Here is a 27443-nt window from a genome sequence, read left to right as displayed (position 1 = left end):
TAGCATGCTTTTTGTGTTATACTTACTTACCAAATTAATAAATAAGCCATTATTCTTAAGAAGTCCATAAGATTTCTCATTAGAAATCACAATTAGGTTCCCATTTCACATACTCTAAATTAAGATATTATAGGAAGATAAGCATGGAGATTGCTATTTAATGGGGAGAGCATCAAATTTTTCTGAGGACCTTGAAAACTAATCACTTTGACATTATCTGGAGGTGTGCCAGATCCTTCTTGCAAAGGACCATAGTAGCATGATGCCAGTTTCTTCAGATGGTGTGATGGAAGTGTATCCCAGAGTGACAATGCAGTGTGATCTCTGGGCCCTTTTACAGCAGGGCATGACTTTGCTTAGGAAATTTTGTTAACCAAACATCTGCCAACATCTCATCAGGGCCAACAAATGTCACACAATGAATAATGGATATATAGCAAACTAGCATTTCTTAACTCTCTGCCAAATTCAGCTTTAATTTGAAAAAGCTGGCATAATTTTCTACCTATAACTCTGGGGTTTATTTCATACACATTTTTTTCTTCTCATTTCCCTAGATAATCTTTTGTTGTTGTATGAAGCCCCCCTTGGGGTTTGTAAGCACTTATAAAAGCAGGAAACCGTGAGAGGGCTCCCAGGGCTAATTATAAGTTGTCGTTGCTTTTCATTTTCTCAGCACATTGAGAAAAATTAAATGTTTGCTGCCTATAGGAATCAGAAACATTGCAAAACATATTTACAGTTAGTATTAAGTCTTGATCCCTAAGTGAAAATTAAAATAAAATGTGCAATATCTTTAATTTTGGATACTCAATTAAACAATATAAGGCACATTTGCAAGCTGCTGGAAAATGGGATGAAGCAGGTACATCCTTTGTTTTGTCAATGTGACTCCAATATTATCATTTAAACAAAATTGCTTTTAAAATAATTTAGAGAAGCCCCAAACTGATAATTCAATATGCCTCCAAACTCTTAGTGATCCATTTCAAATTTTCTAAGTCTATTAAAAAAAGAAACAAGTAATCTTTAGGCCATTTTCCTAAACTACCCTGCCTGGCTTGCAGAGGGCATAGGTAGAAAGTGGAAAAAACCCCACAAAGATACTTAAGAATAAGTATAATCTCAAGTTTAGAACCTTGGCCGTAGACAATTCTGAAACCTAGAATATTAAACTTTCAGTGCTGCTTTTTTTAAGAAGGAACTAATTAGCCAGAGCCCTAGTGGTGTAGAGGTTAAGAGCTTGGCTGTTAACCAAAAGGCCGGCAGTTTGAATCTACCAGCTGCTTCTTGGAAACCCTATGTGGCAGTTCTACTATATCCTATGGGGCCGCTATGAGTCAGAATAGACTCAAAGTCAGTGGGGTTAATAAGAACATTTATATTGTGGCTGAACACTGTATATTTAATATCAACCAATATATAATAATCATGATAAATATGCAAGATATCAACATCAAAGCTTCTTAAAGTGTTTAACAGGAAATATTGCCAGAAGAAAATCTAAGTGTATTCATTAAATTAATACACATTCCTGGGCTCTAACCCAGACCTACTGCAGGAGTGGAACCTGAAGATAAGCAATTCTACCCTTTGATTAGATGATTCATAATAACCTAAAATTTGAAAATCATTTATATTATGTAAATAAATGGAGAAAATATTGAAGTCGTCAAGGATTTCATTTTACTTGGACCCGCAATCAATGCCTGTGGAAGCAGCAGTCAAGAAATCAAATGACTTATTGCATTGGGTCAATCTTCTGCAAAAGACCTCTTTAAAGTTTTAAAAACCAAAGATGTCACTTTGATGATTAAGGGGTGCAAAAAAAAAAAAAAAAAATTTTTTTTTTTAACATAGTATCGTCAATCATCTCATATGCATGCAAAAGCTGGACAATGACTAAGGAAAACTCGAAGAATAATTGATGTATTTGAATTATGGTACCCTGGTGGCACAGTGGTTAAGAGTTATGGCTGCTAATCAAAAGATTGGCAATTTGAATGTACCAGCCGGTCCTTGGAGACCCTATTGGGGCAGTTCTATTCTGATGGTGTTGGCGAAGAATATTGAATATGCCATGGACTATCAGAAGGATGAACAATCTATCTTGGAAAAAGTGGAGCCAGAATGCTCCTGAGAAGCAAAGATGGCAATACTCATCTCACTTAGTTTGGACATGTTACCAGGAGGGACCAGACCCTGAAGAAGGACATCATGCTCATCGAAAAAAAGGAAGACACTCAACAAGATGGATTGACACAGTGGCTGCAAAAGTAGACTCAAACATAGCAAAGGCTGTGAGGATGGTACAGGACCGGGCTCTGTTTCATTCTGTTGCACATACAGTTGCTACGAGTTGGAACTGACTTGACTGCTCCTAACAACAACAACATAAATAAGGGAGCTGAATAATAAGGTCACTTGAAAAAAGTGACAATGTTAGGAAACAGTACTTTTGCAAATCATATCTAGTTTTGTTTTTTGTAATTTTCAAACTTTCTTTCATATGTTATTTAGTCCCAGCTGTGACCAGCAGGAATCTAAATGTGTTACCTTTGCCATTTATTCACTGAGCACTCCAATTAGCTTTCACTGAGCTCACGGAAGATCATCGAATGCCAGGTATGAAAGAAATCTTGACATGAAAATTGTTTCCCTCTACCCTAGTGCTTCAGTCCCTTAATATGTCCCACAGTGGCTGTTTTTCATTATGAAATCATGCAATATTCAACCTCCCCCTAGTAATTATCTCTATTTTTAGGTACTTTATGTTAAGAATTAATTTTAATTGGTGGAAATGTTCTTCTTTTTTTAGCTGTTTCCACCATTTGCGTGTGGTTTCAAAGGTAGTCCTTGTTTCAAATTACAGTAGTTATGATTGCTTCTGTCATCTTTCAAATTTCCTCATTGAGAAATTAAGTGAATTAATTTATTCAAAAATATTTTTTTTGAAGTTTAATATGAGCAAAAATTAAACTCGTTGTAGTCGAGTCGATTCCAAATCACAGTGACCCTGTAGGACAGTGTAGAACTGTCCCATAGGGTTTCCAAGGAGTGGCTGGTAGATTCAAACTCTTCATCATTTTTTTTTTTAATAAGGGAAAAGGAAGTACTAATTATTGACAGACTGCTATGTGCATTAAATGCTTATGTTGGGCTATCTCACTGGATTATTTTAACAGACTGTATAAGGTAGAGTACATTTATATCCCTTTTTAGAAGAGGAAAATGACCCTTGGAGGAGTTAAAACTGGTTTGTGCTGGTTTCACAACTCAGTAAACTTAAGATCAGCCATACCCTGAATTCTGTAGCTTGGGCAGGTGATGGTCCAGTACACTTTCTCATTAGAAGGGTATCCATGGATGAAATCACACATCAGCTTTCTGATCAGTCCCAAAGCCTTACATCAGAATTGGTCTTCCATATTGTCATATAATAAATGAAAGGTTCTGGGATGGATATCTCCCACTCTCTGTTAAAACTCGTATCACTATCTTTCATCACCACCAGAATACTCACCATTACAGACCTTTATTAAGATACTGCCCTATTTAAAATGCAAAAAAAAAAAAAAAAATAGAGATAAAGACAGTAGAAAGCCTGTTACTGAATAATATACTAAAGGAGTTATGTCTTATCTAGACCAATATTTCTCAAATTATGGTTCACAGATCATCTGCCTCAGATCACCTTAATTAGAAGGAGGATTGCCAGGTTCATGTTAAGTAACATAGATTCTTGTAATCCAATTAGTCCATTCATTTAGAAATTCTTGAGGAATTCCTTGGAATCTAAATTTGTAAAAGCTTCCTGAGTGATTTTTACGTAGTTCACATTTTAAAGCCATTGATAGTGAAACTTACCTGCACAATAGAATCACCTGGAGAAATTAAAACAAAATTAAATCAGATGCCCAGATCCCACCCACAGAAATGCTAATTTTTCAGGAATGGGTCCTGGGCATCAGTATTTTCTAAGAGCTCATCAGTATTTTATAAGTGGTATCACTATGAAGATAAGACTAAAAATTATTGATCTACAACTGGAAAATAGATATCCACCCAGTCCTACAAGTTCCTACTGCTTTCATCTGTCTTATTTCACTCATTTATATTACTCACTTGGCCTTTAAATTCATGTTACTTTGACAGCCTCAGAATACTAAATACTTCCAGCTGTAAAATGTGTACTACTTGAAATTAGACTCCAAAGACAAAAGCCAATGAGGTTGGGTTAAACAGAGAGCATTCACATTGGTGCAGGTGGAGGCATCTTTTTGAAATAACTCCATGTGGGACCAGCACCAAGGCACTAGTTCCTTATGGAATTTATTGAAGGAAGAGGAGTTACCACAGACATGGAAGGATTTAAAAAAGGGGAAGGAGAGTGAAACACACACACACAAAGGAATTTATGATTTTGAGCATATCCCACTCTAGATTAAAAAATAAAAAAAACAATTTGACACCGAATATTGCTTTAAAGAAACATTAGCCAAACACAGAGCTTTTTAGTTGTTGCCTCCTATGAAAAAAAACATGTTTAATGGTGGTTAAAGGATTTTGTTTTGACGTTTCAGAAATATACATCAAGAAAAAAAAGCACCCTTCTTAAAATTACTCCCTGATCTTACAACTCAATTGGACACAAACATTTGAAAATCTCAAATCTTTCTCTAATTCAGACCAAATTCCTGAGTTTGGGATTCCAGGGCCCCTCACACTCTAGTCCCAAATTCTCTTCTTAGGCACATAGTCTACCCCTTTCTACACCCTATTCCCTAGTCATATTGTTCCTACATATCCCACCTCTGCACGTCTTCTCTTACAATCAAAGACCTACCCACCCCTCAAAAAAAAAAAACTACAGCGAAAATGCTCCTTCCTGCCTAAAGCCTTCCTTACCTCTTCTTCCCATGGATGTAAACTGCAGAGCATTTTGTTTCTACTTCTTATTGACCTTTTTTGTGTTGTAATTTATATAATTTGGATACATATTTAAATACACTAAGATGAGAAGGCAAAATTGCTGAGAAATTATTTTTTCTAAATCTACTTTGACAGCCAGCAGAGGAAAAACAGGATGACTTAGTTAACTTATTTTGTCACTCTTCCTTATTTCCTTTAGCTGCAGCCTGATATCTTTCAGAATCAATAGTTTCAGCAGACACTGCCCATCTTGTCAACTAGATGAAGACTAACTTTGAATCAACTCAACACAGCATTGTTGTTTGCTGTTTCTCAAATCCAGGAATGACAGATCTACAAGCCCGATTTTGCCAAAGTTCTAGAATTAAAAGCAGATTGATTACATTTTTTAGGGGTGAAAAACCACAAGGTGCAAACTTCTTATTTCCTATTATCATTCGAAGGTAAGATTCTCCCTTCCTTTAATGTGATGTCTCAGTAATGCTAGTTTATTTGCTTCATAGAGAGAATACTATAGAATTATATCACACTATTATTTTTCTTCATATTTTAACAGCTCTCTCTGCTGTGGATGTGAGAATGAGAAGGCCAGTGGGCCTGATGGTCATCTGCTCACCTCTGTGACAGAAAACGTTCACGATACCCCTAACACCCCAGGTATACCCCCTAATGGAAAACCCGTCTGATTCATATCCAAAGAACATTTGCTTTCCAACATTTAAAAGTATAATGTTTAGATAATAGATGGTATATGTAAGTAGAATATTTTGTGTTGACATGAACTAGGATTGTTAACTTATATCCATATTTTCGGGTTGAATATCATTAAAGCAGTTTTAAGTTAATCTTACATTTTGAGAATCAATCTCAGTAGTGCTTGGATTTTCTTGCTTTTTTGACTCAACTTGAGAGCTCTCATTGCTTCCAGGAACAATTTGTTGAGGCTTCAGAGAGAGAAAAAAAGATAGAGAATATTTAAAACCAAGACAAATAGGATCAACAAATAAAATCATAGGATTATTGCAAAATATGATATAATGGCAGCATTACGGCTACCACTTTGTTTGAACTCAAACAAAAGGAATAAATTTGAGATATATCAGAGACCTTAAAAATATAAATAAGTCTTAATTTGGAAATTAAATCAAATAATTCCTATTCAATTTTGCATTCCTCATGTCCAATGGGATTATTGTCCCATTGGAAGTATGTATTTCTTGCATAATAAGATTATAGCCTAAGTACCCCATGTCCTCAAGAAGCAGTAATCCTATCCTTTGTCATTATTTTTAAACCCAAATATATTTGAGAAGTAGTAAGTGCTCACTTTACCTTTTAAATGATAAAGAAAATGTAACATCTCACTGTAGTTTACATAGAAGATTGTATTCACACCAATACTTCACTAACTAACCAAGCTCTGTTTCATAACTTAAAATTGATACAACCCATTGTTACCAAGTCTATTCTGACTCACAGCAACCCATAAAACAGGGTAGAACTGCCCCATAGAGTTTCCAAGGAATAGCTTTTGGGTTTAAACTGCTGACCTTTTGGTTAGTAGTAAAGTTTTTAACCAGTGGTCCACCAAGGCTCCCAGTAAAACTGATATAGTCCTCTAGAAACACTAAATGTTATTCCAAAATCCATCTCTTTAGGAACACTAAATTAAAAATAAAGCTGCAGTTTTTTCCAGCTCTGGCCATGGAAGTATATGCCATGACTAATATATAAAAATATTTCTATTATAGGAAGGTTATCCACTCAAATTTGTATGTGTTTCTTTGGCAGAGCTGACTCGAATGTGGTGTTACACCTATGAATCCATGAAGGTACTATTGTAGGATAGATGCAGAGTAAACTCAGTGAATGCTACCTTGAGTCTGAAATTTGATCACAGTGGATCCTGGGGAAGAAGAAGAGGATTCTAGCCATTGGGGGCTGGGAAGATATTTTTAGATCACAGTGCCCCCCTCCCCTCCCCGCCCCCAGGTTTTCCACCAGGGCTACTTTCTGTATAAGCACTGACCTGGCTTTCCACAGGCAATTCCATTCCTTAGCAAGTAAATAATCTTACAAAAATGATACCTTATTGAAATAAGAAAAGGATATTTAATAAAACTGATATATATTAAATACAAAAAATTACATTAATGATGAAATTAGTAGAATATCAGAGGAATTAGTAGAATACCAGAGGAAAATAAAAAAGAAAGCACCTTAATTCATTAAAATGATTCCTATATTAAGTCTCCCAGTTGCTCAGCTCTGGATACAAAATGTAAATAAACAAACAAAACCTTCTTTCCCTATATTTAAAGAAGTTTAACTTAGTTGTGTGAATTCCAGGAGCCCTGGTGGTACAGTGATTAAACTGCTTGACTGCTAACCAAAAGGTCAGCAGTTTGAACCCACAAGCTGTGCTGCAGGAGAAAGACGTGGCAATCTACTTCAGTAAAGATTCACAACCTTGGAAACCTATGGAGGGGTTCTACTCTGTCCTATAGGGTCGCTATGAGTCAGAATCAACTCAATGGCAGTGCTGCTAATTCCAGAAGGCACTAATTATCTTCTCTCTTACTCTCTCTTTCCTTCCTTATTTAGGATCCCTGTGTTGTGATCTCCACTCTGTATTCTCTGTAAATAAGAATGATAAGTAAGCAGGAAACCCAAAGGCCTTCTCTCTAATCCTATTAAATTCTTTTCGATTAGTTTTGGAGTTGACCTTTAATTCAGGCCCTGAAACAAGCCAGGACTGTGTGCTACCTGCTGTTGGTGGATACAAAGATGAAAAAGACATTGTTTTTGTGTCTATAGAGTTACACAATTTAATCATTATTTGCATAAATCATTTTAGGATAAAACAGATTAAGTAAAAGGCAGCACAAATGGAATTATGTACATTTAGAAATGATAGATGTCAAATTAATTTGGGCTCATAAAAATAGGCATCATGGAAAAGGTCATTTTGAAAATGAGTACTTAAATGATTAAGGCAAGAACAAGGGAAGGCATTTTAGGTAACGGTAACAAAGCAAAGACACGGAGGTGGAAGAATTAGTTGTTGACCTGTTGGTTTATAGAAGGGGAAGCCAAAATTGAACTATAAAGTTTGTACTTAATTTAGTAATCAAAGGGGAGCCCCTTAGATATTTTAGACGGATGTATGACATCTCCACAGCCTCTGTCAGCATGTGGCAGAAACGAAACAGGAGAGACTTTTAAGGTGAAGGAATCAATCGAGGGGCAATTAAAATGACCAGGTAGATGGTAACAAAGGCTGAACGCAGGTGTCAGTAATGGAGACCTAAAAGAGACTGGGCCTTAATCATATGCTGGAAACAAAGATTTGAAGAATTCTGCAGAAATAGAAAAACCTGAAGAAGGGGCAGGTTTGAAGCAAGGGGAGTGATTTTATATTGTTAATAGAAATTTTGAAGTTCTTAGGGCTATTAAATAGACACAAACTGTTAGATAGTGATGTTTTAAAAAAAAGTCATTAAGGAGAATCAAAACAGCCATTTATTCTACCTACAAACTACTGAACATCCAACACCTGTCTTTCCATGGTCTCCAAATTAGAGATGCTTTGAGGAAACAAAGTTAAAAAGAGGAGGAGGAATAAATAAACACTAACTGGATAGTGTCCCCTGACATTTACAGAAAGAACCACAGCTGCAAAAATAAATTAAAGAAAGGATTAAATCCATTCACAGGCAAGGGAGCAATTTTAGGGTATTTTGTTTCCGTTGAACAATCAGGTAACAAATAGTCCCAAATTTTCCTTGTAAATTTCATTTATATTATATGACAGCATTAAAGAAAATTGAAAAAACTCATCCATTATTCTAGCAATGGCTATTTTTATTGCTCAGTATTGTATTCTAGCGTTTCTTCCTACCCACGGGAATGAATATTTTACATAGTCACAATTACAGTGCCCATACCATTTTTATTTTGCTTTTACACAGACAACATATAAATGAGTACATAGGCTTAATATCTCTACTTTTACCAGTCTAAATAATATTTTATAGGATAAATTTTCAAAAATAAATATCTTATGGTTGAAGATCTTGACTGTTGTTTTCAGTTTTGAGTTATGTAGATGATGTGATAAACGTTAACCTTCCAGGTACCAGCCGATGTGATAACTTATATCACCGTGGTCATTGGTTTAAGCATCTGGCTCTCCTCATAAGCTAGAAGCTCCTAAAGGGATGACAATGTGCCTTACTCATGACAGCATCCCTGAAGCTAGTACACATTTTGCACTTGGTGTTTGTTTATTTGCTTTACTTTTTCAACATTTACTTAGGATATATTCCTTAGGATGAATAAAAGGTACTGAACCAAGGGAAATGAACATATCTGTGATTAGAGGAATGTTTTCAAATTGTGGCAATTTGAATTATTTCCAGCAGTGAGTCAATAAATATTTATTGAGCAACCACTCAGGGACAGTATTGTGTTTGGGACTGGAGATCAAAAATTAAAACTATCTCAAGAGCTCCCACTTTATTCTTTATTGACTGCTTATCATTCCTTCTACCTTCCTAAGAGTCTCTGATTTCTTTCATGAGGGTTACTTTTTCTTCATGCTATCCCAAATATTGTTTTGTTTATCAAATTCCCTGTCCTAAAATATGGGCACATGACCCAAGTCAGGTCATTGAGTGCCCCATTCTGGGACTTTGAATATTGGCCAGGCTAAAGACAGGCTACAAATAGTTAGACACATGCATTCCAACATGGTATGTTGCCCAGTTGTTCCTAAAATAAAACCATTCTTATGGTTCATGCTTCACAATCTTCTGGACCAGCCTCTGTCCCAGGCTACTTTTTCCACCTTCTCCTTGATACTATGAGCTCCTGATGTTCTATTCATAAATCCCATTTGTTTAATTTTGTCATGGTCAATGTTTGTTGCATGTAATCAAAGAGACATGGATGATACAGGGAGTCAAACCACTAAACTAAACTGGCAACATGACATAAGTGATGGTAACCAACAAGACAGAAATCTAATCTAAAAGAACCAAAAAGCCAAAAACCAAACTTGTTGCCATTGAATCAATTCCGACTCATAGCAACCCTACAGAAGAGAGTAGAACTGCCCCATAGAGTTTCCAAGGAGCACCTGGTGGATTCAAACTGCCAACTTTTTGGTTAGCAGCCATAGCTCTTAACCACTATGCTACCAGGGTTCAAAATAGCAATAACCAACTCATCAATGCTGCATATTTCATTTTAAAGTATGCATTTAATATAGTCTTAAAATATAATTATTTTGTTACCTAGTATGTCTCTAATCACTATTAGGCTGGTAAATTTTCATGTTTGCTTATTAATTATATTCTCTTATAAAAAAAAAAAAACAAACGTGCATTTATGAAGATTCTCCCAGGTTTTGGTAGAGAGGCTGAGGAAAGAAATTTGTCTAGAATAAAAAGATATCTTCCTTCCTTCCTTCCTTCCTTCCTTCCTTCCTTCCTTCCTTCCTTCCTTCCTTCCTTCCTTCCTTCCTTCCTTCCTTCCTTCCTTCCTTCCTTCCTTCCTTCCTTCCTTCCTTCCTTCCTTCCTTCCTTCCTTCCTTCCTTCCTTCCTTCCTTCCTTCCTTCCTTCCTTCCTTCCTTCCTTCCTTCCTTCCTTCCTTCTTTCCTCCCTCCCTCCCTTCCATTTCTTTCATTTTCTTCTCTCTTTCTTTCTTTTCTTTTTCCTTCTTGCCCTCTCTGTCTCTTTCATTTGTTTATTCATGTATTTATTTATGCATGTGCAGTGCAATAAATTAGTTACTACAGCCCTTCTAGCCATAGTCTGTAGGGTAATGCTATTCAGCTATATGCATCCCCTCCCTCCTAATGGAGTCAGTTTTGCTCTTCCCTGAAGCATGCTGAGGATGAGCTTGGGATGGACTCAGGCTAAGGTACAAGGCCAGGAGTGGCATGACTGGGCTGGCCAAGGCCAGGGAATGCCTTAGCAACAAGAAGAAAAACATCTGGGCCTGGACGTGAAGTCCCTGGGAACCCTGGCTGCCCAAGGACTTGGGAAGAAAAACAAATGAGCCTTAGTGCTAGCTGGAATGGTATACAAGTTTGTGTCCCCCGCTAAGTGGTTGTGGAGTGCTAAACTGGTTTAGCCACTGTCCTGGACTTACCGTCGCATATGTAAGCTCCCCATATAAGCCGTATGTCATGATTCCTGATTTCAGAGTCTTTCTTCAGTCTCTTGGAGATGCTGCCTACCTTGGTTCCAGGTGCAGCTAAGTTGTTACACAACATAGTCTTTGTAACTCCCACCAAATGACTGGGTGGGAACATGAAAACAATGCGCTTGTGTCCCACCAAGGGGACCAGAGAGCTTGCTAATTATGTAAATAAGATGCATAGCACTGTTGTGGGGATGGGACCATGTAAGTAATGTGTATGGAGCCATAACAAGGGGATTGGTCAGTTTTGACATCCCTCTAGGGTTAAAATGAGTCATCCCAGAGGCTGGAATGGAGGATCTCACCTCCACCAAGACAGAAGAGCCAGAAGTAGAGAGGATCCTTTGGACCTGGGATTGCTGCAGTGAGAAGCTCCTGGAACCAGGAGACTGAGATAAAAACAGAGACAAAGAGAGAGAGAAAGCTGTAGTATTAAACATGGTGAGAAGTGGAAGCAGAGAAACAAGGCAGCAGAGGCAGGAGACCATCAGGAGACAGTGCAGTGGGCTTCCTGGCCCGTAAAGCAAGAAAGCTGAGTGCCTTCAGTCAGGAGGTTTGCTGGCAGAGTACAGTGCCTTCAGGCACTTGGTGGCACTAGGTTTGCCTCTCCACAGAGCTAGAGCTGAGTACCTTCAACACAAGGCTTACTGGTGGAGTGGAGTGTCTCTGGGTACTTACAAATAGAGCTAAAAGTGCTTTGTAACACTTACCTGAGCAAGGCAGAGTCCAGGCTGAGGGGCCAAGGGCAAGAGAGAGGCCTGCCTGTGGGTACAGCTGAGAAGAGGCCGTCCTGATTGAAGATCGGTATGCTGAACATTCCTGAACCTGAATTGTAACCTGTTACTGCCCTAATAAACCCCATAACTGTGAGTATGATCTGTGAGTTCTACGTGGCCACTGCAATGGGTTATTGAACCCAGTACAGAAGTAGAGAATGCTGTGGGAGGCCAGCTGGTGTCAGAGTTGGTAAAACAGTTGGAGGGTGGAGGAATGTCTGACCTCTGACTCTTAGGAATCAGCCTTGGGCTGTTGATGCTGATAAATTCTCTCACCCCTCTGACCTCACCCCTGCCATGCCATTTTTACAGTATTATGTATGTATTTATTTTCTTGGGCCCTTGACACTTTGAATAAAGGATAAAAGAGACTTAATTCATTATTTAGGTCACAAAAAGCAGGTAATAAAGGAATGACAGTATAACTTCTCCTCCATATGTTGGCCAAGGACTACCCAAGTGTTTATCTATTAAACAACTGGGTTCCCTGGCTTGTCAATTTTATATCAATGCTAAAGCTATCCCCTTAATCTCATTTCAGTAAAAAAAAAAAATCTATATGTGAATGCTTCTAACGATAGGAAGAAACTGCATATCACTTTACCAGGGTGAGCAATAAAGCATGGAAAATCAAATTTAAGTACAAAGTGCAGTGTTTAATAATTGAAGAACTGTTTGCTTTTAATAAATGCAATCCTTTAAGACAGGTCTTTGCTGTCAGTGGGATGGCTTCTTGTGGAAAGAAACACTGAGCCTGATAAATTAACACCAGAGTGAGAGCTGCCTTTAGGGAAAGATAATGTATTTTAGAGTAAGAGAAATCTGGATTCCGATTCTGGATTAATACTTATCAAAACGGAGCCTCAGAAAACTTATGTGGCTTTTCAGGTCCTCGGTTTCCTGCTCTGTCAAATGAGGTCAAGAACCCCAAAACTGCTGTGGATTTTGTTTGTTTTAGAAAGGGAAGGGAACTAAATAAAAAATATTGGGCATCTGTTAGGTACTATATGAGGTGCAGCTATTGCTTGAAGCTATGTTTACTTGAATAAATAGGGATTTCTGCCATGTTCTGGAAAAGTATGAGTCACAAAGAGATTGACCCTCAACAGATATGGCATGTCCTAATCCCTGGATCTTGTAACTACTACCTAATGCAGCAAAAGAATGAATATTACCTTACCCTCCCCCCGCAAAAAAAAAACCCAGTGCCGTCGATTACCTTACATGTGACCACAAAACCATGGGCCACATCTGCTTTTTAATTAGGATCATGAAGATGAATGAAATGATTGGAATTGCTATTTCATTTAATCGACTTAATTTCTTTCCCATGGGTCCTGCCAAAAAATGACAGCATGAACATTTCAAAGGCAAGGACGAACAATGCCTCTTTTATCTCTATAAATCCTCACACCTAATATCAAGGTTGACAAAAAGACAATGCTCAATGTTATTTAAATGAATAATGGAGATGCTGGACTTTACCTGAGCTCTGTGATCTCAGGAAACAATGAAAAGTTAAGAAATTTCCCTTCTATTTATATCCCAGAAAATGTTTTACTGCAAAGAAATAAGCTTCCCTGTATGAATTAGATAAGACTCACAGATTGTTCCCCTTGATTATCTCTCACAAGACCACTAGGCCAGACACAGACCATCCAAATTCTCATTCATTGCCTCACAAAGTGTCATGGATTGACAACAATAGCCACTCCAGTGAAAATTTAAAGCATGGCTTTTGGTGTGACCCAGAGTATCTTTTCTATAATCCTTTTAAAGTATCAGGAGAGGTCAATCTGTGGGGAAACATTTTGGGCAAGAATCGTCATAATGAATTGATTATAGCTCTCTTTATATCTTGGCCTCACTTATTCACCTTGCCTTATCACTTGCCAAAATTCTTTACTCTTTCTTCTATCTATTCTGTGTTCCAGCCACACCTGTCAAATAGCTGAGTCAGACAGCTGGAATCGCATGTATAAGGGCAAGATTAATCCTAGTTGAAAGATTTTATGCAAAGTGATGGAGAATTGAGTCTAGAAACTAGACTCTAGGACTGTCTTAAAAGATATATTGAGCTTTAACATGAGGAAAAGAGCAGTTGAGAAAGAGGAATCGGTTTTTAGGTAATGTAAAATGGGTAAGAGAAAGGCTGACTTGGCAGGAATTAAAAATAGCGTGCGCTTGCACTCCATGGAAAAAGTTGCATTAGTAGAAAGGTATGTTATATCAAGTACTGGATAGATTTGACCTCCAAACTGGAGTTTAGACTTTATCCTCTAGACAATAGAGAAACTTATAAGGTATCTAAATAGTTATTTTTAACAGATTCACAGCTTTAAACAAGATTACTCATAGAGTTGGTGGTAATAACTTCAGTCGTTGCCAACCAACTCAGTTACAATTACATATAGAATAAAAATAACAGACTCGACGGCATTTTTTTTTTTTTAATATTATGAAAATAAGGCTTCTTGGGTGTTCCTAAATTTCATTTCTAAGTAACATAAAGTTGCTAATAAATAATGAAGTTAAAGTAACATAAATAATAGAAGGCATTATTTATTAAAGAAAATTATTCTAAATTAACCATGAGAAATAATATATTGGTGCTTCCAAAGTGTTTTGAAGATGACTATTGATGCACTAAACTGAATTACTAATTACTCTATTATTAATAAATGTTCATTAATATTTCAATATGACATAAATCCTTGATTACATCAGAACGAAGCATTTGGTAATCATTTATTTTCTTATACTAATAAATTCTAGAAGCCCTGGTAACACAGTGGTTAATAGCTACAGCTGCTAACCAAAAGGTCAGCAGTTTGAACCCATAAGCCAGTCCTTCGAAACCCTATGGGGCAGTTATGATTTGTCCTATAGTGTCACTATGAGTCGGAATTTATTTAGTAAATACATTGCTTGTGTCCTAGGATGTCGCTGACAATTTTAAGATCTTAGAATATAAAGAAATACCTGTCAGTCTACTTCTGAAAAAATTAGCCAGTGAAAACCTTATGAATAGCAGGAAAGTACTGTCTGTCCGGTTGGAAGTCACTCAAAAGACGATTGGGGAGAGCTGCCGCCTCAAAGTAGAGTTCACCTTAATTATATGGATGGAGTTAAGCTTTCAGGACCTTGATCTGCTGAGGTGGCATGACTCAAAATGAGAAGAAACAGCTGCAAACACCCATTAATAATTGGAATGTGGTATGTACAAAGTATGAATCTAGGAAAATGGGAAATTGTAAAAAATGAAATGGAATACATAAGCATCTATATCCTAGGCATTAGTGAGTTGAAATGGACTGGTATTGGCCATTTTGAGTCAGACAATCATATGACCATACTATGCCAGAAATGACAAATTGAAGAGGAATGGTGTCTGTCATAGATTGAATTGTGTCCCCCCCAAATATGTGTCGACTTGGTTAGGCCATGATTCCCAGTATTGTGTGGTTGTCCTCCGTTTTGCGATTGTAATTTTATGTTAAAGAGGATTAGGGTGGGATTATAACACCCTTACCAAGGTCACACCCCTGATTCAATGTAAAGAGAGTTTCCCTGGGGTGTGGCCTGCACCACCTTTTACCTCTTAAGTGATAAAAGGGAAAGGGAAGCAAGCAGAGAGGGGGGACCTCATATCACCAAGAAACGAGTGCCAGGAGCAAAGCACGTTCTTTGGACCCAGGGTCACTGCATGCAGAAGCTTCTAGTCTGGGGGAAGATTGATGAGAAGGCCGGTGGAGAGAAAGCCTTCCCTTGGTGCTAATGCCCTGAATTTGGACTTTTAGCCTACTTTACTGTGAAGAAATAAACTTGTCTTCCTTAAATCCATCCACTTGTGGTATTTCTGTTATAGCAGCACTGGATGACTAGGACAGTGTGACATGCATCATCAAAAAGAACATTTCAAGATCCATCCTGAAGTACCATGCTGTTAGTGATAATATCCATACACCTACAAGGAAGATCAGTTTATACCACTATTCTTCAAATTTATGCACCAACCACAAATGCCAAAGATGAGGAAATTGAAGACCTTTACCAACTTCTGCAGACCAAAATTATTCAAACACGCAATCAAGATACACTGATAATTACAGGTGATTAGAATGCAAAAGTTCGTAACAAAGAGGAAGGATTGGTAGTTGGGAAACAAGGCCTCGGCGATAGAAATGATGGTCGAGATCATATGATAGAATTTTGCAAGACCAATGGCTTCTTCATTGCAAATATCTTTTTTCATCCACATAAACAGCAGCTATACATGTGAACCTCTCCAGATGGAATATGCAGGAATCACATAGACTACTTCTACAGAAGGAAATGGTGGAGAATCTCAATATCATCAGTTACAAGTCCAGGGGCCAACTGCAGAACAGATCATTAATTGCTCATATGTAAGTTGAAGTTGAAGCTGAAGAAAATTACAGCAAGTCCACGAGAGCCAAAATATGACCTTGGGTATATCCCGCCTGAATTCAGAGACTATCTCAAGAATAGATTTGATGCATTGAACACTAATGATTGAAGACTTGACTAGTTGTGGAAAGACATCAAGGACATCTTAAACAAAGAAAGCAAAAAGTCCTTAAAAAGACAGAGAAGAAAGAAAAGACCAAAATGCATGTCAGAAGAGACTCTGAAAGTTGCTATTGAACGTCAAGTAGCTAAAGAGAACAGGAAAGCTACCGATGTACCATTCCCGCATTTATAGATAAGCATCTTAGACTGCAGAAAACAGAGCAGTTTCTTGAAAGGGTCTGGAATTTTGATCATGTGCTTCATGCAGTGCACAGATGGAAGTGAGTGCAGGTGGAATCTGTAAATACTCCAAAAATATTATGAGGCTTTAAATAATATTTTACAAACACACGTTCCAGGATGTGAACCCTAAAGATGTTTTTAAGAAGATAGAGTGTGACACTGGATCAAAACAATGTGCCATTCTGCTCACATTTCTGTCTCTGATAGTAGCTTCAAAAAACCTTATGTATCAGGCCTCCATTATGTCAGCTTCAAAGATGTGCCCAACAAAACCCTGAGTAAGATAACATAGCGGGTAATCATTCATTCATCGAAGAATTATTGATCACCTACTCTGTGGGTGTAATGCACTGCATTAGATGCTTTTGAGTGGAAAGGATGAATGGGAAGGATATAAACACGGAGGAAAAAAACAGGTTCTCTGTCTTTATAGAATGTATTATTTTGGTGGTATGGTAGACAGATGCTTAGCTGAACATTACTTATATATTTATTAAAATAAAAAAACTAAAAAATTCAGAAATAAATGCGATTCAGTAAGAGTATATATCTACAATGGAAATGATATAAAATAATTTTAATATAATTTACAATGAATTTTAATTAAATGCAATATGTCACTCACAAAATGTTAACCAGTTGTTTACCTTGTGTAAACAACTGAGTATCTCTATGCTCCAATTTACTGATGTGACAAATGGGGATAATATTATTTATTCCTTCTAGGCTTTTGTGAGTATTAAATAAATTCATCTGGGTACACAAGTTAGTCTAGCATGTGTTAACAGCTCTTTGAATGACACCCCTTGTTAGTATTATTATTAATACTATTTTCTAAAATTTTCATGATAAATAAACCTAACATTTATAATTAAAAAAATACTTTTTATTGTGGTAAATACCTACGTAACAAAACATTTGCCATTTCAGCATTCTTTACGTGTAAAAGTCAGTGACATTAATTATGTAAGACAAACAATACTTTTAAAGAGCAGTGGATGTTAAAAATGTTTAGAGTCTCCTTATGACTATAAGCATGTAAATATGATAAATAATACTTCTTATTTGTTCAAATTATAAAGCTTATCGCAATGACCTTAACAAATAGTTAAACAAGGACAAGGGCGGAAAAAAACTAAGAAAATAAGGAATAGTCACATTTAATGTGTTTTCACACAAATTTTACATTGAAAATTAAAACATATTATCATAAAACATAAAATTAAAACATATTATACATTGAAAATTAAAACATATGAAAAACATATGTTTTTTGCCAGTAAAATACTAAACATATGGAGAAGCTTGAGGAGGTCTCTTTTTAATGTGGTTCGAGTAAAAGCATAACAAGACTAAGGCCTTCTTTTCACAAGACACACATGACTAATGATGAAATATGAAAAAAGCCTGTGTCTGATATGAAAATTCGCAGATACTACCATGGTTAAAATGAATATGTTTACTCTCCGTGGCAGAATATCTCTATGGTTGTGAAGAGCTTTTGAGAAAGATATAGCTGTTCATACACAGATTATAATTGGGTTAGTATGGAATGGTTCCCTCTTTTAGATCCTTCATTCATTAATGTACTCATTTGTTTGTTCATTCATCAAACATTCATTATAATCACAATGTACTCTGATGAACACTAGAGCACTAAAATAATTGAGCTATGTTTCATGTCCTTGGGAGTTTGTTGTTCTGAATGAACACATCAACTGTAATGTGTTCATTTAATAACATCATTGGTAAATTTCCAGAAACATTAGCAACTCTACTTTTGGCATGTAATAGAAAAATGGACTCAAATGATATTCTCCTATCTACATACAAATGAGAAGTTCACATTTATTGAATATTTCTTGTGGGGTGCTTCATATGCATTATCTCATTCAACCCTCCCTATAACCCTGCTATGTTAGTATTATTATTGCATCCATTTTATTTCTTATTTTATTTTTTAATGATGTATTATTGTGTCTTCAGTGAAAGTTTACAGAGCAAATTAGGCCCCCATCTGGAAGTTTCTACACACATTTATCAGCAACTTTAGTTACATTTTTCATACTGTCTCAACATGTTCACTGTGTTCTGGTTGTTTCATTTCCAGTACTCTTGCTTCCCTGCTCCTCTTATTTTCTCATCCTTGCTTTAAAATAATTGTTGACCTTTTGGTCTCAAATAGAATTCTTTTTTTTTTTTTTAGCAGAGCTCCGTACTCACAGGTAATATCTTTTATTTTATGTGCCAATCTGTTATTTCATAAATTAAACAATTATGCTCATCGAAAGACTTTATCAAAAAAATAAAAAGACATACAGAATGGGAAAAAATCTTTGGAAATGACAAATCTGATAAAGGTCTCATCTCTAAAATATAAAAAAAACTTCAACAACTTAGCAACAAAAAGACAAACAACCCAATTAAAAAATGGGCAAAGGACATGAGCATGCACATCACCAAAGAGGATATTCAAGCAAACAACAAACACATAAAAAAGATGCTCAAGATCATTAGACACTAGAGAGATGCAAATCAAAACTACAAGAAGATACCATCTCACCCTGGCTAAAATGGCACTGATACCAAAAAAAAAAAAAGTATGGTGCTTTCTCAAAAAACTTGAAACAGTACTACCTTATGAGCCAGCCAACCCACTCCTAGGTATATTCCCTAGAGACCTGATAGAAGTGACATGGACAGACCTATGCATACCTATGTTCATTGCAGCATTATTCACAATAGCAAAAAAAAAAAAAAAGAGGAACAGCCTAAGTGCCCTTCAACTGACGAGCAGATAAGCAAAATGTGGTCAATACATACACTGAAATACTACCCAACCATAAAGACCAATGATGAGTCCACCAAACATATAACATGGATGTATCTGGAGGACATAATGCTAAATGAAGTGAGTCAATCACATAAGGACAAATAATGTAAAACTTCACTTTTATAAGAAGATAAGAATATATATATATATATATATATATATATATATATACAGATAGATCAATGTTTATTGGTGGCTACTTTTTTTTTTTTTTTTTTACCAGGGATGGGTAGGGAGGGAGTGGATGATCTCCTGATTGTAGATACTTGTTATTTTTGATGATGGGAAAAGTTGCACAGAATGTGAATATAATGAGTATAACTTGACCAAAGCAAGCAATGCCATTAAAAAATGTGCAAGACAAGGGATGTTTGTACTGAAGAATACGAATGTATAATTTGCAACAACACTAATTATAACCAAAAAATGAGTGTATGGTCAAATACGTAAGTGCACAGGCACATGTTTGTATGGCTAGGTACAGATAAGTGCATGTGTGTACACAGATAAAATTGTATGTATATGTATGTACAGCATTGTGTGTGTATGCAGATATATTCATAGAGGACACAATTACAGATACTTCTTAGACATAACCAATCACCTTGTGAGAATGATTTTCTGGGTTTGAAGGCTTAAGTCTTAGTCTCGTGGGGCAACTCGGTCAATTGGCATCACAAATTTCAGATATTATACCCATTGCTGACATGAGGTAACAGAGTCGGAGAACTGTCTCAAGATTATACCACTAGGAAGTGGTAGAACAGAGACTCTAATTCAGGCTTACCTAAATAGAAAATAACTTAATTATTTTATGCTAATGTATTTAAAGACAAAACAACAACAAAAACAGTGTAGGACAGGAAAGTTCTGGATTGGTACAATGTGTGCATTGTCAAATTAGAATATTAACAAATAAGCAGCCTTAGAAAATTATAATTCTCATACATTTAATATTTTCCTAACAATATTTGAGGGAGAAATAATCTTATTTTTGAAACCCAAGGTAAACTAAAACATGCTTCATTGGCTCTAAGTGAAAGTACAGATGGAGGGGGAAAAGAAAGGTCATACTTGGAGATAAGAAGAAAAAGGGTAGCATTAAATGCAACCAAGTTATTGGAACATGAAATTTTTACTCCCTGAAGATATAAAGGGCATTCCTTTTTAATTCTTAAAATATTTGATTTTTAAATGTAGAGAATTAGTTGAAGGGTGAGGTACTTGGCTAGTCATGGTTGTCTCAAACATTCTCAACATTAAGTAAGAGAGAAAATAGCAGGTTTCATTTTTTTTTTAATTCTCCAATGCCTTTAGTATATAGTGAGTTATAATGTTATGGTGATCCCTTCCCACAGATATTTAAAAGGAAATAAAACCCCATAAAAGCTTAATTAATACTTCTAAGTGTTTCTTGATTGATTGGATGAAAGATATTATTGAATTATAAAGCACTATCACGAATATTCTGAAAAAACCCTGCAGACTTGAATTTACCACATAGTAGCTATCTGAGAGTGTGGTGCCATACCATAAAAAATGTGGAATGCAAATAATTACATGCAAAGGCATAATTCATGGTCAGTGGGTCACACTGAATATGAATTTTATCATGAAAAATTTCAAAAATCATAATACACCTTTTTTTTTTTGCTTAAGGTTAAGAAAAATGTCACTTAAGGTACATATCTTGTTTTTTTTTTTTTTTAATTGAGCATGTACAAGTAAATCAGGCTGAGCCATAGCGATCATTTGGCATCAAAATATTATTCTCCTCAAACCCTTCCCCCCATAAAAAAATGTTAGATTGTACATACCCTTAAAATTGTATTTGGACAAATCACTCTGGATCTTTACATAAAGGCTAAGCCTTATTTTTTATTGATATTTATATTTTAACAAACTTTTATTAAAAGAATAGAAAATAGATCAATGGAGCATAACAGAAATAAAAACTGACCATAAATAATAGAGGTGACATAGTTTGTAGCTAAAGATATTACAATAGCTTTTATGCCTATATTCAGTCATTCAAAGGAAAACAACAATTAAAGAGAAAACTGGGAGACATTTAAAAAAATATCAAATGGGACCTATAAAGAGAAGAACATGATATCTGAAATAAAAATGAGTTATCTGAAAGAAATTTTCACTGTGTTGGGTTAATAGCAGATTAAAGGAGATGCATTTGTTCCTAAAGCAGGAAAAAAAAAATAAATAAAAAGATCAGTGAACTTGAACACTTAGCAATAGAATCAGGACTTTGAACCAGTTACTTCTGGTTTGGGCTCCTGCTGAGAATTTGCATTTCCACCCTAGATTCACTGAATTGGAATCTACATTTTAACAAGATCCCCACATGATTCTTATGTATAATAAATTTTGAGAACAATTGCTCTACTAGTGGTTCTCAGAATTGGGCCCTAACCAGCAGCATTAGCATTGCCTGGGAACTCGTTAGAAATGCAAATTCTCATCAGGGGTTCAAATCAGAATGAACCAGTTAAAAAAAACCCACTGCCCTCTAAAAGCCGTGATATAAAGCAATGCTGGTGACCTCCTTGGTGATAGTTACCAAGCATAAGAAAGTAAATTCAGGCCCATATCTGTCATAGATCACCAGGCAAAGACCATTAGAAACACACCTAGAGTAAAACAAAAAAAAAGTCAGGTATAATTGGCTTGCTGCAACGAAAACATACACACACATAGAACCTTTAGAGTGTCTCAGGGAGCATGGGAACGGACTTGGTATAGAGTATGGGTTTATGATTTTAACAAACAGATTACAGAACTATGGCCAGCTCTGAATTCAATACTATGGAGAAGTGGAGTGATTTCACAATGAGGTACCTCAGTAACTTTTGTTCAGGAGGTAGGAGGAAGGCAGTGGGCTAAAGATGACATTAGTAAAAAGCAGCAATGATTCAGAAGAGATACTGTTAGTAATTTTTTTTGTGTGTGGATGGTTTTGAATAGAAATATTGTTTGCATGGCATGGTCCATTTCATATTGAAAACATTTTTGAGAATATGACAGTCTGATGAACAGAAATTGGAGTTAATGTGATGTTATGGAGAGCAAATCAAGAGGATCAGGGGGTTTCTATAGAGTTAGTCAGGACCTAATTTTCACTTTGGAACTTCCCTCCCATCTGTATCAAAATTGATCCAATCTTCATTTATCTATATTCACTATTCATCTGAAAAGCTGGTATGTCCCTACTCCTTTCCATGTCCAACTCCTTGCCTTATCATTATCATATCTCTTGCTGTTTCTTCTGGAAATCTGCATCATTATGTCTCTATTGTATATCCTTAATGTGTTTTTTACTCTTCCATTTACCTCTTACTAAAAATGTGCTCAAGCCATTTCCATCCTAAAAAGAATCCTCCCATGACATTTTTTAAAAAAAAAAAGAAAAAAATTTTTTTTTTCATGACATTGCCCACTCTGCTCCTCATATCCAATTTATATGTAAATTCTTGTCACCTCCACTTTCTCACAAGTTCCTTCAACTTTTATTTCTTCATATTTCTCAAGTCCATCCCCTCCTCTCTCACCCCTTCCTCTCTTTCCCCATTGGTACTGTTTCACTATCTCTCACCAACAGTATGGTATTATTCTCCCAACGACTTTGTCTTTTTCTGATGCCTTCCTTACCTTTCCCTCTATATCACTACTGGAATTATCCTCCTAAAACTCTAACTTAGTCAGGTTTCTATTCTTTACAAATGTTTTGTTTATTCCCATTGACTACAAGATAAATTCTCAAAATTAAATGAATGGATAAATCCTGGAGAGGGGAACAATGATTTAAAACTTTCGCAGTAAGTTTCTTAGATTCATATTAGATACCCTTTTCTTTTTCAAGTGTTATAGGAAATAGATATATCCAATGGAGTTTTTATGGTTAAGAGTTTTTACTATATAAAAATAAAAGTGAAAGTTGAACAAGAATTTCATTTTCAAAGCAAAAATGCCCCCTCAGGCTAATAATAAGTGGAGGGAACATTTCAGTCTCTCTAACCTGTGATTAGATGCGTGGTAATTAGAAGCTAATCTAAAACTGCTTTAAAATTACTTATTCTCTGTTACACTGGGGCACCATGAAAGTCATTGCTATTTGATAAGTGCCCTAGAAATTCTGATAAGAGTATAGAAAAAGAAAATGGAACCTGATGGGCAAGCATTCTTTTGTGATATAGAAGATATTTAATAGAGATGTTTTCCTTGTATATAAATATGATGTCTTAAAATTATATAAAGTAATATTTCCACAAAAAGTATTATAAATTTTATTTGAATTTAGAAGGACTAAATTAATGATCTCAGGTTGTTAACAAATGCCTTTGAAGGAAGTTCAAAGAGATAATCCAGTAATCAAATTCTGTAAACTATGTTCTCATTATATATTCATCTGGATTATGAATAAATGGAAATTTAGAAGGATACAGTTTCATATCATACCTACATCCAAACCCACTGTATGGATCCAATTGTGTTCCCCAAAGGATATGTCTCAACTTGGTTAGGCCATGAGTCCCAGTATTGTGTGGTTGTCCTCCATTTTGTGATTGTAATTTTATGTTGAGAGGATTAGGGTGGGATTGTAACACCACCCTTACTCAGGTTACCTCCCTGATCCAAGGTAAAGGGAGTTTCCCTGGGGTGTGGCCTGCACCACCTTTTATCTCCCAAGAGATAAAAAGAAAGAGAAGCAAGCAGAAAGTTGTGGACCTCATGCCACCAAGAAAGCAGCACAGGGAGCAGAGTGTGTCCTTTGGACATAGAGTCCCTGCACCTGATAAGCTCCTTGACCAGGGGAAGGTTAAGAACAAGGACATTCCTCCAGAGCCAACAGAGATAGAAAGCCTTCCCCTGGAGCTGATGCCCTGAATTTGGACTTGTACCCTACTAGACTGTGAGAAAATAAATTTATCTTTGTTAAAGCCATCCACTTGTGGTATTTCTGTTATGGCAGCACTAGATGACTAAGACACCCACATACCAGTAATGTAAAGATATCATAGAGTCCTTAAAAATTCAAATATCATTTTTATCAATTAAATATGTATTTTATAAATTATACATACAAGTATATAAATATGTGCATATATATGTTCATTTATCAACACGTAAATCATGATATTTCTAACTGAAAATGTTTATGGCATCAAGACTTATCTCCTAGGGCTAAAAATAAAGCCAAACCAAACTCCTTAGAAGTAAAGTTATATTTTACAAAAATGCTTTAGGCCTATGACTTCATTTTTATACTCACCATAACCCTGGGCATATAAAGACATAAAATACAAATCTGAGTCATGGGAAGAATGCAGATGATCCATGGTAGAGAAAACTAAATGTCTAACTAATGCCAGACCCAAAGCCACTGTTTTCAAGTAAATTCTGACTCATAGCGACCCTATAGGACAGAGTAGAACTGCCCCGTAGAGTTTCCAAGGAACACCTGGCAGATTCAGACTGCCAATCTCTTGGTTAAGAGCTGTAGCACTTAACCACTACACCACCAGGGTTTCCAATGTCAGATGGCAGGTAGAAAAACAGCTATCTAAAACTGATCACTTCTGGGCTAGCTAAGATATATTCTTTTCTAGAAGCAGGAAAGTGGAGAGAAAGTAGGAGTTTATTTCTCAGAGTCTTTTCTTATTCCTAGAGTAAGGACCTTAATGGTTCTTAATTTGGGCTGTAAATTAGAATAATCTTCCAGGGGGGAGGGCTTTGAATAATCCCAAAATCCAGCACCTCTACTGCTTAATTTAATAAGAATCTCCAGGGTTGACACCCAGTCGAGAGTGTTTCTGAAGCTCCCAATGATTAAAATATGCAGCCCAGATTGAGAACCATTGATCTACAATGACTATAAGTATACTTGGAGAGTTATTGGAATTTACTGAGCAACAGATTTTTGGCAGAGAACAAAGAAATACAAATCTACCTTGCTCAAACCTGCAGACACCAAACAGAATGCAATTTGTGCCTCAATAAAGTCATTAAGCTCCTGAGTAGGGCCACAGTTGCATGACTTTGACATTTTTAACAAACTTGAAAATAAATTAACAAATCGTCCTTGTCCAATTAAACAGTCCACAGTTGTGACCTTTAACAATGTACACTGCAGCTAAATTTAAGGCACTGTGTTGCATGAAAAGAAAGAAAAGACAGACAGGGACAGCTAACAGCCTGGAGCGAGGATGAAATCCTGAGTTTTAGTAACAATTTCATCACTTCCTTATCCACATTTCTTACCTGAATTGTTTTTCATTTTGGCTTTCAACTTTCTACCTTTGTTTGTGGCATTTGCTATTATGATCCCTGACATTAAATGTACTGTGAGAATCGTACTATAGTTTTATGCTAAACAGAAATCTGCAGTTGTACTTATTTGAATAGCCCCATATTATATTACCACATTTGAGTAATAAGAAAAAGGTAAATAGTTTTTTTTTTTTTTTTTTAATTAAAATAACATCCTACCAAAAACCTTCCTGAAATCTTCTCATAGTGTTACCATGGCTTTCAGATTCCACGATGCACATTTCATACATTGATTAAGAGCTTTCTTGGTGTCAAACACTACTACATATGCTGAATGCTGTCTCTGAGTTTTCTAATTTAATCTCCCCAACAATTCTTTAAGGTTGGTTCTATCATTCCCATTTTGTAGCTATGGAAGATGAGTTTTAGAAGAGTGAAGTAATTTGATCAAGGTTTCAAAAATAGAAATTGGCAGAATCCTAGCCTTTAAACTGTGTATTACACAATCAAGCACCAAAGACATTACTGTAGTACTGTTTCATATCTTTTCACCAAAAAGAGATGTCTTAGCAAAATGTTTCCTTCTTTTCCTCTGATATTTATATATTTTCCAAATTATATAAGGTCACATTTAATATTTTACAATAAAATTAATTATAATTAAATCAAATTTTATAATGGATGTATAAAATTTAAAGTTTTCAGAATGTGCCACTAATCAAACAAGCTTGTTTTTCTTTATTATTTTTGTGGCTTTCCTGAGTAATGACTCTACACCTGAATTTACTCAAAGGCAACTGCAAGTAAATAAGTAAACTATGCATCTAACTTTATTATACAAGGAGAAGAGAAAAAGATAAAAGTCTGATCACCTTTTGTGTGTACATTATCTTTGAAGCCCAGAAAGCCTTTCTTAATGATGAACACACATATACACATACATACACATGCACACACATACTACTGAACTCATACACTAGCTCTGGGGAGTACACGGATCTGCAGTGTTTGTCAATTTCCATGGTATATATACTACCAATTTCAATCTACCGAAGTGATGTCAGTGAACTTAAAGTCGTGAAATGGTATACAGAGATGTGCAGTAGTATACTATTATATAGTATTTCTACCTCAAAGATTCAAAAGACATAACATCTTCAAGAGCACAGATAATAGCAGGATGTAGTAAAATACTCAGGAAGCTTTGAGTATTTGTCATGTTTGCTTTTAATATAATTTATTTTATTGTAAATTTATATACCTAAAATTTAATAATAGTTGTGTTTAACAGCTAACTATCACAAATTCTGAAAATTTAACATTTGGCTTTCACAAGAACGTATGAGCCAGTGCCAGCATACTGGCACGTTAACCATTCTAACTATACACAGCAACATGGATAGTCCGTTTTTTGGTATTAAGTCACACAGCCGTGGTAAGAGTCTTGGTTCCAGCCCATATAAGTAATGGTGGGTATCTCAGCAAAATATAAGGGTACAGATGTATCCTCAAAATATTCCATCTCTTAGGTTATGCATAATATCATACTCAAATTATTTTTCATGTCTGATGTCCTTTGGGGTTCTCATCTCCTCTCACTATATACATTTTCAGTAGGTAATTTAATCTATTTCCA

General features: G+C 35.9%; 1 protein-coding gene across 1 annotated transcript in view; it reads right to left on the bottom strand.

Moving 5' to 3' along the window:
* The window catches only part of LUZP2 (leucine zipper protein 2), a 560852-nt gene that overhangs the window by 11258 nt on the left and 522151 nt on the right, over window positions 1-27443 (bottom strand). Inside the window, exon 10 of the mRNA XM_049890745.1 lies at window positions 5784-5876. Coding sequence (XP_049746702.1) covers window positions 5784-5876 — 93 coding nt within the window. The remainder of the gene's footprint in view (window positions 1-5783; window positions 5877-27443) is intronic.

This window comes from Elephas maximus, chromosome 7 (genome assembly GCF_024166365.1).
Source record: "Elephas maximus indicus isolate mEleMax1 chromosome 7, mEleMax1 primary haplotype, whole genome shotgun sequence".
Lineage (NCBI taxonomy): Eukaryota > Metazoa > Chordata > Mammalia > Proboscidea > Elephantidae > Elephas > Elephas maximus.
The sequence above is the reverse complement of the archived record's forward strand: the minus strand, read 5'-3'. Positions and strand labels throughout refer to the sequence as shown.